This window comes from Bemisia tabaci, chromosome 10, assembly GCF_918797505.1.
Source record: "Bemisia tabaci chromosome 10, PGI_BMITA_v3".
NCBI classification, from domain to species: Eukaryota; Metazoa; Arthropoda; class Insecta; order Hemiptera; family Aleyrodidae; genus Bemisia; species Bemisia tabaci.
In genome coordinates this window covers 39,228,369-39,243,793 of record NC_092802.1, presented here as the reverse complement: position 1 = coordinate 39,243,793, position 15,425 = coordinate 39,228,369, and the positions used below count along the sequence as shown (strand labels likewise).

Here is a 15,425-nt window from a genome sequence, read left to right as displayed (position 1 = left end):
TCTCTAGGTTCGATCCCGATGTGACTTGCTTCCTTTCTGTCCAACTCTGTCCAAATAATCCAGAAATTCTTTCTCTAAGGGTGAAAATTGACACGATAAGCATTCACAATACAACGTTTGAGACAAATAATGAAAACTTTGAACAAAATTATTTTTTTATTGTGTTTTATAGCTGTCAAAGTCGCAAAAATCGCAAAATCAGCGAAAATCAGAAACTTGACTTACGATCAGTTCCATCAAAAGTTCTAAAATTTTATCGCCGGCGTATGTCGTACCTCGCACACTCATTCGGATTGCATTTTTCAAGAAGGAACCAAGAGCATTCCAAAGTCACTAAGGTTTTGCAACTTTTTTTTACCTCGCGCATATAAACAGATCATCTAAAGAAGTTTTATCTTTACTCCCTCTTAAGGCATGTACTTAATTGTGCAGGAATAGTGCTAAATTTGTAAACAAAGATGTGCTGAATAAATGGCCAAAAAAAAAAAAAAAAAATCTTCGCTCCCAAAAAACTATAAATTCAAGACAAATATTACTTTTGTAAATGTAATTTTTTGCAAAGAATGTAAACTGCACAATTCCAGCAATATTAAAATGCTCTTATTCCTTTTTTTCAAAATGAAATCCATTTGTAGACGTGTTACGTATTATTTAATGGCTCAATGTTGCGCTTGACATCTAAAATGGACGTATTTCTATCAAACGGAACTATGTGCATTGTGACGTGAGCCCTGTAATGCATATATTCTTATGAATCTTAGAGTTCATGTCTCAATGCACATAGTTCCGTTTGATAGAAATACGTCCAAATGTGTGACACAACTATTTTAACTTCTAGGTAGCTAACAGTGCCTAGTCACCGGGTTGAAGGCGCTCTCGGTTTCTCTCTAATAAACCTGTCTGGACTAAAAGAGTCTGGACTCTAGATCCAATGTGTTTTTTTTTCCAGTGTACACTCAGAGTGAGGCGCGAAATTCGCGCTGAATTTTTTTTTCTCGCCGCCTTTTCACTCAGAGTATATCATTGATTTTTAACAGTGTTCGATTCACATGACCGATTTTTTTTTCAGTGTGTCGGATATGATCTGAAAGGAAACGGATGCTTACCTCGTCCTCCTCGATTTTGGTGAGGTTGGTGGTGGTGTTGAAGACTTTGTAGTGTTTGAACTCGGGGAGAGTTTCGAGGCAGAAGATGACGATGGAGAGGAGGATGACGAAGACGGAAATGATTGCGACGACGCGGGCCGCCTGACTCGATTCTGGGTACTCGAACAAGAGCCACACTTTCCGCTGCAGCTCGTGGTTCGGCAGCGGCTTCTCCTCTTCCTTGATGAAACCCTCGTCCTCCCTGAAACACCACCAAACACACCCTATTACTACACAATTCAATAATTAGCCACACAGAAAGAAAAAGACATTTTTTTTCAAATTTACAGTCTTTGAAAATGAGTTGTTTGTGTAATGTCGCGGAGCAAAGTGCCCTACTTTTGGGCCTCGTAATCCCTTGAATTTTGAGTTTAGTCCAAAGATCTTTTAGGAACTTAAATTAATGACCCAGGTGATGTGCTTGATGCCCAATTTTAAAGAATTAAAGGCATTTTTCAAAATTTACAGTCCCTCAAAATGAGCTTTCCGTGTGATTTTGCTGAAAATGGACCCTTAACCCAATATGATCCTAGCCTCCCCCCCCCCCCCCAATTTTAGCGTACCCCAAAATCGTTTGACGTGCATAAGGAGACCATAAATATGGTGTTCTGTGAGAATGTTGAATGAAATCGAACAGATAGATTCTGAGATATTGCTGTAGACAGATTTGGGGGACGTCGGACGGACGGACACACATTTTTTCAAGTATGGTTAATTTGACTCCTGGGACCTTAAAACGTCTAGAAATGATGAAATTTCAACTTTTTTTTTTTTTTTCTTGGAGGATGACAATACTTCCTCTCTACCCTAGGGGAGCGAGAAAGTAAAAAGTACCGAATATTCTGCGATAATGTGGAAGATTCACTAGAAAAAACTGAAGCTGTTAAATGAATCAGTGAGTTCGAAAACACACCAACTCGGGGAAAAAAATTGTTCAGGAAACACCTAAAACTGCGCAGCGGGCGAAGAAGTTAGATTATGAAAAACCTTTTTGGTGCCAAAGGACAAGTACCTAGAGACTTTGTAAAGCACTAAGTTGAAATCGATACACCATGTTTGATGACAGAGAATTAAGCGTTTAAAAATTGACGAGTTGGTGTGTTTTCATTCTCACCGACTTTCAAATACTGATTTTTCATAGTCTGCCCTGAAAAATGTATATTTTTCGACATGAATGACGATTGAATATTTATATAACTTGTTGGTGCAAGGTATACTGAACCGAAAAAAAGAAAACCGCAAAATCTGATGGTCACCCGTTTCCCTTAAAATAGCCAAAAATTGGTATTTCCAATGAAATACTTCGATTTTTCCCTTTTCCCGTCGCTGTTTCAAGCACCTCCAATTGCAATTTCGAAACTTCCTTTTGCGTAAAGATGCGGATGCATTGTTCTATCCATAAGTGTTACTAAACCGTAAAAAAGTGAAAATTGAAAAAAACCCGAGTTGGTGTGTTTTCGAACTCACTGATTCAAATACTGTAGTTAAACACATAACCACACGAGAGACTTATACAACGGACCACCAAATAAGGTAAGAATGTCGGGAATGTGTAATCATGTTTCTTCACCAGAATTGCAAGTAAAAAAAATCACGCTTCAAAAAGAACAGAAATAAACTTCTATGTGAGATATTAACTTCTTTATTTTATATTAGTAACGGTTAATTAGAATTGCCCGGTTACAAGTATCAAAATACCCTACGTGCTCTAGAGGTTGGGCTTTTGGATGCCAGGGGGAGCACCCCAAGGGTTGGGTTCCTTGGTGGTCAGGTAGGGCAGCCCCCGGGGGTTGGGCTCTTTGGATGCCAGGGGGAGCACCCCAAGGGTTGGGTTCCTTGGTGGTCAGGTGGGGCAGCCCCTGATGGGCTGGTCCTCTTGGATGCCAGGTGGGGCACCCCCGGAGGTTTTATCCCCTAAAAAACACGTATCACATTTCTGAAATTCGTTCCCTGTTGCCTGGACCAATGATTTTCCTTCAATTAGCCGGGTATGCAAAATGACTGTCGTGGCGCACGAATAGTGGTATCAGAATTTTGCATTAAGATTACGCACTGAGTTGAAGGCGCTCTTCTGTATCGTATCGTATCGTATCGTATCTGCATGCGTGATTTTCATACAGCATGAGACTGTCATGATAACGTTTGGTGCGCGATTTAACTCACGTAGATTATTGCGTTCTCGTGAGCAGGGAGTTTGAATGCACGCGTCAAGAAACATTAAATATCTTAACTAGGTGTTAATTCCAGTTATTTTTGTTGCGCAAATCATTTACTTCGTGAAATTTTGGATAAAATTTATTTATTAGAATGCTTAACTTCGCACCTTGTCTAGTGGTCCATACAGGAGATGGCGATGATAGAGCAGGGCATTCGATAAAACCTACACTTAATGAATTCGATGTTTGCAGATTTTACACAGTAAGAAAAAGTAACCAATTGTTTTTGTGTGTTCTTTGGGGAAGGAAACACGAAGTAACATAGTTGTTGGTTAAATTTTGTGTGTTAGTTTGTCCTGTGCCAAATCGACCTAAGCCTAGGATTGAAGAACCAAATCTTTGTGTTGAATATCTGTGACCGTCTTATAAAATACACGGGGACTTTTAGGATTGAATCTAGATCGCATCGGTGGTAATTAAATTCTCTAGTCATCGAAAATAAGAGTACATAAGTTTCGCTGAGGACACTGCCTTAATTCCACGATGTCTTAGAATAACCTATGGTCTTGGTCGCTGTAACACAAGATTTGTTTGGGCTATCAAGTCCTTGGGTTGCTCTGACATACAAATAAAGTAACACAGAGTAACATAAAGTATCACTAAACACGAACTTGTTTAACTGTGCGGGTTTGAACAACTGACCAGGGTGGGTTTGACTTCATTTTGCAGTTAGAAGTTGCAAAGTCTGACTCACAATCAGTTTAGAAACAACGTATGTACTGTTGAATTTCCCCATGTGCATATAAGTGTTTTCATATATGAGCCAGAGATTTCAGTTGCTAATTGCAAAATGTAGTCCGCATGTAGAAAAATGTGGATCAAACCATCATACCGTGATCGAGACAAGTAGAATGGACCAGGAGACAAAAGGTGCGAATTTAAGCATTCTCATTATGTTTTTTCAACTGACTTCCGCGGAAAATACGATTCGCGATATAGTTTATACTGATTGAATTTACCTAAATATATTGTTAGTAAAGATAGTGTGAGATTATCTTTCTGGCCTCCAACGACCTGACTACATTACTTTAAAAAAGCCCGCCTTTGCTCGTCGAAAGTCGACAGAGTGAGATTTCGCCTTCAAGTATCCGAGTAGGCAAAATGGGCGCGGTAGAGTTCGAATAGTGGTTTCTGTGCTTATGCATTGTACTTTGCGATGAACGAAATTTTACTGTCCCCGCGTTGCCTTTTCAAGCCTATCCTCTTAAAAATATGTCATAAGGATATCGTCACATTCCGGCCAAAGTATCACAAGCGCCATGCGACATTTCGTCACCTTCCAGGCAAAGTATCACAAGCGCCATGCGACGTTTAAAAATTTCCGCCGCCATTTTATTTTTTTACAGAGAAATTGCTCAACGAAGCTGTCCGAAAATTTCACTGAATTTTCTTTGTGCTGCCGATAAAATTTAGTGAAATTTCCAAACAGATTCAACCAACAATTTCTCAGTAAAGAAATAAAATGGCGGCGGAAATTTTTAAACGTCGCATGGCGCTTGTGATACTTTGCCTGGAAGATGACGATTTAAAAATTTCCGACGCCATTTTGTTTTTTTACAGAGAAATTTTTGGTTGAATCTGTTTGAAAATTTCACGGAAATCTGTAGGTAGCACAAAGGAAATTCAGTGAAATTGTCGGACAGCTTCGTGGAAAAATGTCTCTGTAAAAAAATAAAATGGCGGCGAATATTTTGAAATGTCGCATGGCGTTTGTGAAACTTTGGCCGGAAGATAACGATGAGCCAAATCCCTGCCTCGACAATGCGATAAAAAGGAATCGACAATTTTAAAAGGCGGTAATCAATATGCCCAGTTTTGCAGTTTCTCCATCAATTTTTAAAGAACTGATTTATCCATCGTGCCTTGACGTGTCCCTGAAATTCAAACCGGATATTGCAGCCAGTGGCGTGGCGTCCATAGGTTCGCAGTGTTCGCCGAACACCCTAAAATATTTTGAAACAATTAATAAATTATGGCTAAGAATGTGGGAAGCAATATATAATAACTCGAGGAATACAGAATAGTAGATCGCAAATAAGTATCGGGCGCTTGGCTCCGACAGCGGCATGTGGCGCGGCGGAGAGAGAAAATCCTTTGACGCGTGGTCCTCACCGGCTACCGAACCTGGATGATCTGCGTACGGTGAGGAGAGAGAACCTGGGTGCAATGATGAAGGGGCAAAGGGTACACGAAAGAGGAGAGGCACCGGCGCGCAGCGCAGAGCGGAGCGTGAGCATTGGGTTCGGAGACAAGTGCGGACCGCGCTCGCGGAGGGAACACAGCAGAGAGAAAAGGGAGGGGAAAAGAACGAGAGAGGAGAGCCGCTCATCAGTCCAGCTGTTTCCTATAGCGGTGGTCCGCAGGGGTTTGCGAACCGCCGAATTTCCTCTATGCCGCGATTCGCCCTCCGCTTCCCCCCTTGCGCCTGCGGGCCGCACCCACCTCTCTCTGCAGGTGCGTGTTGCGGAAATACGTTATCATTTAACAATATAAATTACAGGAAACCGATCTGTAAAAAGAACAAAATTTCAATGACAATTTACCGGCACAATTTTCACCAGAAAGGGTTAAAATCGTGTTCTTGCGGCTTCATTTTTTAAAAAGTTTCCGGGGGAGGCCCCCCGAACCCCCCTTTAAGGAAGAGGAGTGAACCTTTCTGACCCCCCCCCCCCCTAAAGTTAACACTCCTACCGAACGCCTACCGGATATAGTCACGCCACGCCACTGATTGCAGCACTTAAAGCAGACTAACTCTGTCCGTAGCACAGTCCCTAAATGTCAACCAAATTAATTACTTTTCCCAAAAGCCGCACAATTCAAGTTGATTGGCTGCGGAGAGCCGGGATGAAGTTGCGACTGCCGCCACGCTCAAGATGAATCGAGGACGTCAGATTCCGGGAAGTACCTCGAAGAGGTATTAAAGTTGAAAATATCTTATCGATCAGATCAAAGCGCCTTTTATTAGAACCTAGTTTTTGTTTGAAAGGAGAAAATTCCCCGGAACAAACTAGACGAAATTGAAGTTTGTAGCTCAAGGGGAGACTTCACTCCGAGCTGACAGGAGTCAGAGAGGATCAAGGAGGCCAAAGGCAGGGGGAAGGGGGAGTTATACAACTTTGTTTGAAGCATTTTTCCGCCATCACCGTTCAATACATTCCGCGGACACTGGATGATGCCAATAAATTTTCTCTCGCGGCGCGCGGCGTGTCTGGGAGTTGGATCCCGCTGTGACAAGTTAGTGTGAAATGATGCCCAGAGGGGAAAAACTATAAATTTTTAACAGTCGCTTGAACGGGATGGATTGATACCGCATCCGACACTGAAAAAAAAATCTCGGTGTATTTACTAAGAAAAGGGTAAAATTACCAAGAACTCAGGGTTCTATTTTATCCCAGTTTTTTCTTGGTAAAATTACCATTTATGGAATAGGTAATTTTACCGAGAAATCTCGGTAAAATTATTGACTTTCTCGGTAATTTTACTGGACCCCGGTAAAAACGCCAATATTTTTTATCGACTGTGGTAGAATTACCGAGATAAAATGGCAAAGTTACCGGGAATTGATTACCAATAAAAGTGGTATTCTTACCTGAAAAAAAAACAGTAAAAATACCGGTTTTTAGGTAAGCTTATCAGTCTGTCTTGGTAAAATTACCAATAGTTGGTAAAAAAAGTGAGATGGTAAAGGTACCAACGGACCTTGGAAAAAACGCCGAGAATTTTTTTTCAGTGGACTTGTCTGAAATTTTGATTAGTAGTATAGAATGACCAGGATGACCTGAAATCGTCGCCTTCCGCCCAAAAAATCACAAGCACCGAGCGATGTTTAAATATGTCCGCCGCCATTTTATTTTGTTACAGAGAAGTTTTTGGTTGAATCTGTTTGAAAATTTTACTGACTGTTATCGACAGCACAAAGAGAACTCAGTGAAATTTTCAAAGAGATTCAACCAAAAATTTCTCTGTAAAAAAGTAAAATGGCGGCGGGTATTTTTTTGCATCGAAACGCGCTTGTGGTACTTTGGGGCAAAGGTGACGAAATGTTGATCGCAGTAATTTTCGTTGCACGGAGAGTGTTTTAGGTAAAATATTATTGAAACTTCGTGTAGAAGGGGGGGGGATCACCACAAGTCCATTATGATAAAACATTTTATAAAATTTCGTTTCTCACTTATTAAAGGAGGGGTATCGATAAGGGCCTTTTTTGGCCCCCTCCTAGAATCTGGAAATTTATGCGGGTTTCCCAAGTTGACTCAATGTAGTTTACGGAAATAATCATGATTTAGCCCATAGGCCACTGGATACGTGTTAAGTGGTTGCCTAAACATAGGTCTGCAGGCGTATCTTGGCGAAAATTCGTGTTTTTCTATCACTCCAAGGCTTTTTTGACACCGAGCGCATCGTCTAACTAAAACGAGCTTTTGGTATGTTATTCAGGAGGCTTTAGGACACATTTTAACCATGGTTTGGTTTCAGTTAGATGATGCGCTCATAGTTAAAAAAAAAAAAACTTTTTACAAAAATCGACGTTTGAAAAAAATCTGAAAAAATCCTAGAATTTCCGACTCGTAACTTTGTCACCGATTGCCGAAACGGCTTATCTACGTAGGATTGCATCCTGATATACGCGATGTGGCCAGCGGCGCACAGTGGATCGAGCCAGTAGGACAGGTCGGACATAATTTGGAAACTTTAAACGCTTATAACTCCGTTTATAAAATACTTTGAGGTTTTATAAGTGGTTTCATTGGTTTCCTCGTAAAATTTTCTTTTTAAAGCACTCCTTGAAACTTAAAATGTGACAAAATAAACATGAAAAGTTGTAGTTTTAGTCAAAAAATTAATGTCCGACCTCAATAATTAATTCGATCCACTGTTCGGCGTATCGAGTTTAGCGTTGAATAGATTATCTCCCATTTGAACCAGTGAAAAAGGATCGATTATCAAGGTACATCTTAATAATCGATTCTTTACCATAGCTTCAAATGGAAAAATATCGATAGCCAATGGTTCACGCGTTGCCAAATTGTGTCATGCTTAGTGCTTAATCGATCTATCTGCCAATGAAACCCACAGAAAATGATCAATTATCAGAATGTACCCTGTACCATAATGATGGCTTAAAACGGCAAAATGTCGATAGCCTATGATTCACGCTTCGTCACTCCGCGTAGTGCTTCACGATGAATCGATGTATCTGCCATTTAAACCTATGTAAAATAATCGATCGTCAGAATATACCTTGATAATCGATTCTTTCCCATAGCTTTGAATGAGAAAATATCAATAGCTCACGCTTCTGTGTACTGAATAATGTGGCGCCGCACTGTGAACCGAGTCAATTGAAAATGTCGGATAAAATGCAGAAACTTGAAATGCTTGTAACTCCGTTTTTACCGAAGTTTGAAGTTTTAAAAGTGGTCCCGTCTGTTTCCTCGTGAAAATGCCTTCACGAAGCACGCACATCTTACAATGGACCACTAGACAAGGTACGAATTTCAGCATTCTGATACATGCTTCTTAGCCAAAATTTCACGTAGAACACGATGCGCACAACGAAAATTACCGAAATCAACTCCTTACGAAGGTATTCAATAATTCTTGATGCGTGAATTCAAACCACCCGCTCATGAAAACTCAATGCTCTACGTGATACACATCGCGCTAAACGTTTATCGTGACAGTCTCTGCGATATAAAAATCTGGCAACCTCAATCTTGGCACTTTGGCTCAGCTATAGCAAATTGCTTATAGTTGGAACAACACATGGTGGTAAATGAACATTGCTCGATTGAGAAGCTTGCTGAAACCGTTGTAGTGCGCGATTTGACTCACGTACAGCTTTGAGTTTCTTGTGAGCGGGCAGTTCAAATTCCTCTTAACCAATGTGAAATTAAAATGTTAATATCTCCGTTAGGAGTTGGTTCCAGTAATTTTCGTTGCGCGAATTGTGCTCTACGTGAAATTCTGATTGAGAAACATGTATCAGATTGCTTAAATTTTTACCTTGTCTAGTGGTCCATTTAAAATGTGACTTGATTAACATCAAAATTTTCGGTTTTTAGCCAAGGTAGATTTACAAAGGTATGGACAGAACTTAACAACTGGCCTCTGATTGGCTCTCCAGCGGCCCCTTAACGTCAGCCATTTTGAATGTTTTGATTATTTTGATTTATTATGTTCGGTTTATCGTTTGTCAAAATTTTGTGGGATTTTTTGCACAATTTTGATAATGCGATATTAATTTTAACGTTTAAACGCACAAACGTTTGAATGTTAATGATTGTAATTTAATTAAAAAACGGGCCCCTTAACCTACGTCACGTAGTCATGTGACACGTACTGAGGCTCATGGGAAATTTTCAACTTTTCCATGCCTGTGTAAATCTACCTTGGTTTTTAGCCTGAAATTTCATGTTCAACCTCTCCCGTTGACTCGATCCACCGTGCGCCGTGGCAAGCATATGTGCGCTATCTCTAATTTGGACGGAGTAGAGAGAGAAAGGAATCCAACTCGTTTCCAACGTGAGCCTTGGATTCCATAAGACTGAATCGTTACAGTGGCTCATCCTACGCTGAAGATGGACACTTCTCGGTGAACGTTGTGCATTTATTTTCACGGTCCCACGGCTGGCGCGAATCCAATCATTTTGTCTTTACTTTCTCGCTCAGATTTGCACACCCCACCCCCTCGTTCCCTCGCCTCTCTGTAGAGTGCGCTAGTGTGGTTGCCAAACTGTGCGTTCCTCTCTTAAGGTGATTCGATGGACGCCATATTTTGTGTCAGAACGGCATGCGATATATCGCATCAATTGGTTCCATTATTTCAGCTACTCGTCATTTTTCTCCAATTTTGAGATCGCAATTCTGTTTTCAGGAGACTAAAGCAGTCACTTACCAATTTTAACAAAGAAATTCAACGTAATAAAGGCGTGGTTTTTTCAGAGAGAAAACATCGCATTCGATACTGATATCGAAACTGCACTCGAATGCGATGTTTTCTCTCTGAAAAAACCACGCCTTTATTACGTTGAATTTCTTTGTTAAAATTGGTAAGTGACTGCTTTAGTCTCCTGACAACAGAATTGCGATCTCAAAATTGGAGAAAAATGACGAGTAGCTGAAATAATGGAACCTATTGATGCGATATATCGCATGCCGTTCTGACACAAAATATGGCGTCCATCGAATCACCTTAATCACATCCACGATGGATTTAAACGAAAAGGGAAGTTTTGGGAGAATAATTTTCATGTCGGTAATGATTTTGGCAAGGTGGTGACGCTGTCTCCCTATATTACGAACCATTATGAATGATTCATTCTCGGCGAGGCTCGAATGCTTTAGTTGTCGTTTCCCGGGCGAAGGTTGGCAAATCGACATGAACCATTCGATTTTCCGCGAGAATAGCCGTGCAAATTACGTTCACAATTTTTCTGATTCTTAACGGCTGTCACAGAAAAACTTAGGAAAGTTTGCAATTAGATAACGCCAAAAATTATTTTGATAAAAATGAATTCCTCGCCTGAGAATTTCGCAATTTTAAAATGTAATTACGTTCTTTCCACTGCGAGACGGCGGATTATACATGGAAAGGATTGCCACTCTCTGATTTATTGTCGTAAAGATTATGATTATGCGTTGCCAAATTTCCTTTGATAAATCGCAAATTTCCTGATAAACTTATGAATAATAAAGAGGAGATTTAATTAAAATATGGGTAAATAAGGCTAAAAGATTATTAAAACACTAAAACACAGGACGTTTCGAGCTGTTACCAGCTCATTTTCAGAACCAGCTCATTACTGAAAATGAGCTGGTAACAGCTCGAAACGTCCTGTGTTTTAGTGTTTTAATAATCTTTTAGCCTTATTTACCCATATTTTAATTAAATCTCCTCTTTATTCGTATATTCGGGCTATGTTTTTGTGCTTTGTTCTTATGAATAATTGTTCAGATACCTTTGCTCGCAACTTCACCGAAAGATTCTGAAAATGTAAAGGAAGAATAATCATGACTTTCCTCAAAAATAGGAAAATTGGCACATCTGGAGGCTCATACGGCGTTCTTCCTGAGCACGACAGTGCTGAGATCTACACTCCTGAAGGGTCCTTCTCGCTCGAGGTCCGATAGGCGCGAATACGGGGATAAGACCCAGAATAATTAATATCTCAGATGATAGATAAGGGCCTCCACGTATCGAGGTATCTCTGGTTGCATCCGATTTGTTTGCAGGAGCTGCATACTTGTGCCGCATGGTCGCGGTGTCTCATTAAAATCAGGTATCAGATGGGGGTTGAAGGAGAACCCTCGGGTATCGGGAATAAGTGGACATCTAAGGGTTGCTCAGCCACCTATACTGCCATGCTAAGGAAGAACGCCGTATTATCCGTAGGAATTTGCCTTATTTCCCTCAATAAAAAACAAATTTAGTGGGAAAATTGTATTTTTCTTCAAAATTATCAGGCAAGTTTTGCCGCAATTTAATCTAAAGTATCTGAAAATTTCAAGGGAAAATTTCCATACCTTTCCTCAAAAATACTCGTTTTATTCGGAAAAATTTAGCAACTCTCAAATGTTCATACGACGTCCTTCCTTAGCACAGTAGTCGGTAGTAAACCAGCAACGCGGCGTTGCACATTGGGACAAGTCTCAGAAACATGAGGTAATAAAAAACGCAAATTTTGATGTTTATTTCGTCACATTATTATTTTTGAAGGATACTCCTTAAAGAATATTATCCTACAGAACTGGTAGATCTGTCGCCCGTAATTAGTCAAAATTAGGCATTTTATCAAATTTCAACGCAAACCCTAGCTAGAAAGGCCCTACAATTTGACCAGCTAAAGAGCCAACCCTGAATATGAAAGCATGAAAGCACTCGAGGATATCATAGAACGTGAGTATCAATTTTTCCCTTGTAATGCTGTTATCATGTTCTAAGAAATGCCTATTGTTTCAAGTTGAAGTGTTGAGGTAGGTCTACCACGGCCTCTTCACATCTGTGTAAGAAATCTCGACCTGAAAGCCACTGTTATTGCGTCAAAGCTATGTAAACACTCTTGAAAACTGGTGTTCGTGGATAACTAAAATAAATAAACCGGAAAAGAGGACTCGATACTTGTCAAACGGACGTCATTTCGACATCGAAATCCGTTCAATGCAAATAATTTCTTGAGAAATGGATTCTCGACAGCGTTGTTCATGGTAATGGTTCATGTTTGATAGGGAGGAGCACGGAAAAATTAAATTGATTTAACAATTCAGTTGCTAAAAAAAGTGACTGTGGTATTTCAACGTAGATTTTACGACAAAAAAATGCTACACTAACCACTATTGTAAGCTAATTTAACCACGAGGGTGGTTGATTATGTAGCATCGTGTCCATGATATTGGACTCCATGCTCAATCTTGATTTATTTGCCTGCTCATCTCGTCCAAGATTTTGGACTCCATGCTCATCGCTGAACTTCTCACTTCTTCGCTTGAGCATGGAGTCCATAGCAAGTAGACTTTTTTTAGTTTTATAGTTCATCATGATCGAAAATCGTATACCTCTCTTATCTAATCTAACTTGAACCCGACCTAACCTAACCTAACCTAACCTAACCTAACCTAACCTATCCTAACCTAACCTAACCTAACCTAACCTAACCTAACCTACCTAACCTAACCAATGCACAATTTTTTACGAAAACACTTTTTTACGTCTTTATTTCACAAAAATTGTCTGAATAAATTTTTGGACCATATGCTCATGTGTTGTCAGAGAATACCTGCATCCCACAATTTTGGACGCTATGCTCACTTCGATTTTTCTAAAAAACTATCCCTCATTAAAGTGAGCATGGAGTCAAAGATCTTGGACGTGATGAGCAACCGGACATTATATAGGTGATCATGGAGTCCAATATCATGGACGCGATGCTACATTACCGGGTGGTTAAAGTAGCATTTTTTTTTGTAAAATCAACATTGAACCATTGCAGTCATTTTTTTAGCAATTAAATTGTTAAATCAGCAATTTAATTTTTCCGCGAGGGTCAGACTTAGAATATGTTAAAAACTTGAATTTTGGAACGAACAGCACTGGATGAAAATGCTGGCACACTAAATGAGCTACGAAGATATACTGTCGGTTCCGGGTTCAGATGCCGGAATTTCCGGGTGCACCCGTTATTCCAGACATCCGCCACCGAACCCGGAGCAGTTACAGCTTCTCTCTCATGTTATGGAAAAACGCCGCATGAGCATTCGAATGCTGTCCAGTTTCCTCTCAGAAAAAAAGTATTTTTGAAGAATGTTATGGATATTTTTCCTTGAAATTTTCACACTTTTTAGAGCAAACTACAAGAAAAAAACTCTGAAAAATTGGAGGAAAATATTTATGGATTTCCCCAAATTTCATGATCTATAAAAGGAAATTCGGCAACGTATGAAGGATCATACGGCGTTCTTCCTTAACACGGAAGTACATTCCTAGCACATGGAACTTTCGGTGTCTGAGTCCGGATCGTATACGGTTTGTCTACATGACCCGTAACTTCTATATATGTACATAAGAGTCGCTCTCATACAGCGCTCTCTGGCACGCTGCAACGACGCCTAAACGGCACAAAACTCGGTCCTCCCTAAACCCATCACGGAGTTGGCACTCCCTCATCTCTTCTAAAACCCCTTGTCGGCACCCTTCCATTGGGCATCCCCTTCGTCTCCTCCCAGGAGGAACCCAATCAAGCATCTCTTTTGGCAGCCTCTCTTCCACCATTCTTTTAACATTAAAATATAGAATTTTAAGAAACTTACTAGTCAGAGAATTTTAACAATCCGCCTCGTTTCGACCATTAAAGTCATCATCGCACTGAAAAAAATTCTAGGCGTTTTTACGAAGGTCCGTTGGTACCTTTACCATCTAACTTTTTTTTACCAATTATTGATAATTTTAATTATCGACAGACTGGTAAGCTTACCTAGAAACCGGTATTTTTACTATTCTTTTCAGGTAAGAATATCACTTTTATTGGTGATCAATTCACGGGAACTTTGCCATTTTATCTCGGTAATTCTACCACAATCGATAAAAAATATTGGCGTTTTTACCGGGGTCTAGTAAAATTACCGAGAAAGTCAAAAATTTTACCGAGATTTCTCGGTAAAATTACCAAGTCCATAAATGGTAATTTTACCAAGAAAAAATTGGGATCAAATAGAACCCTGAATTCTTGGTAATTTTACCCTTTTCTTAGTAAATACACCGAGATTTTTTTCTCAGTGTAGGGATGCGTCCCTGATGATGGCCTTAATGGTCGAAACGCGTCGGATTGTTAAAATTCTCTGACTGGTGAGTTTTTCTAAAATTTCATATTTTAACCTTTGGCCTAGTCTGGTACTTTTCGAAAATTCGTTTTTTAAAACATTTGATCCTTTTAACATGACGGTCCCGAAACTCCTTGAGTGTGGAAGGAAGGAAGGAAGGAAGGAAGGTAGTAGTAGTAAAATAATTTTATTTTAAAGCGGTGCTTTAGCATCTAAGACCATTTACACCTCTAAAAAAGGCAGTAACAGTAATAAATTTACATGGAAATATCATGGAAGAGGAAGGGAAGGAAGGAAGGAAGGAAGGAAGGAAGGAAGGGAAGGTAGTAGTAAAATAATTTTATTTTAAAGCGGTGCTTTAGCATCTAAGGCCATTTACACCTCTAAAGAAGGCAGTAACAGTAATAAATTTACATGGAAATATCATGGAAGGAAGGAAGAGAAGGAAGGAAGGAAGGAAGGTAGTAGTAAAATAATTTTATTTTAAAGCGGTGCTTTAGCATCTAAGGCCAAGGAAGGAAGGAAGGTAGTAGTAGTAGTAAAATAATTTTATTTTAAAGCGGTGCTTTAGCATCTAAGGCCATTTACACCTCTAAAGAGGGCAGTAACAATAATAAATTTACATGGAAATATCACTAAAAATACAAAGGGTTGAGAGGAAAGGTTAAATTTTGAAGGAAGGAAGGAAGGAAGGAAGGAAGGAAGGAAGGAAGGAAGGAAGGAAGGAAGGAAGGGAGGAAGGAAGGAA

General features: G+C 39.8%; 1 protein-coding gene across 2 annotated transcripts in view; it reads right to left on the bottom strand.

Annotated features, from left to right (window-relative positions):
* The window catches only part of Sh (Potassium voltage-gated channel protein Shaker), a 513,106-nt gene that overhangs the window by 55,668 nt on the left and 442,013 nt on the right, over positions 1 to 15,425 (bottom strand). For both annotated transcript variants that reach the window (XM_072305153.1, XM_072305152.1), the window contains exon 4: positions 1,107 to 1,347. In XM_072305153.1, the coding sequence (XP_072161254.1) occupies positions 1,107 to 1,347 (241 nt within the window). The remainder of the gene's footprint in view (positions 1 to 1,106; positions 1,348 to 15,425) is intronic.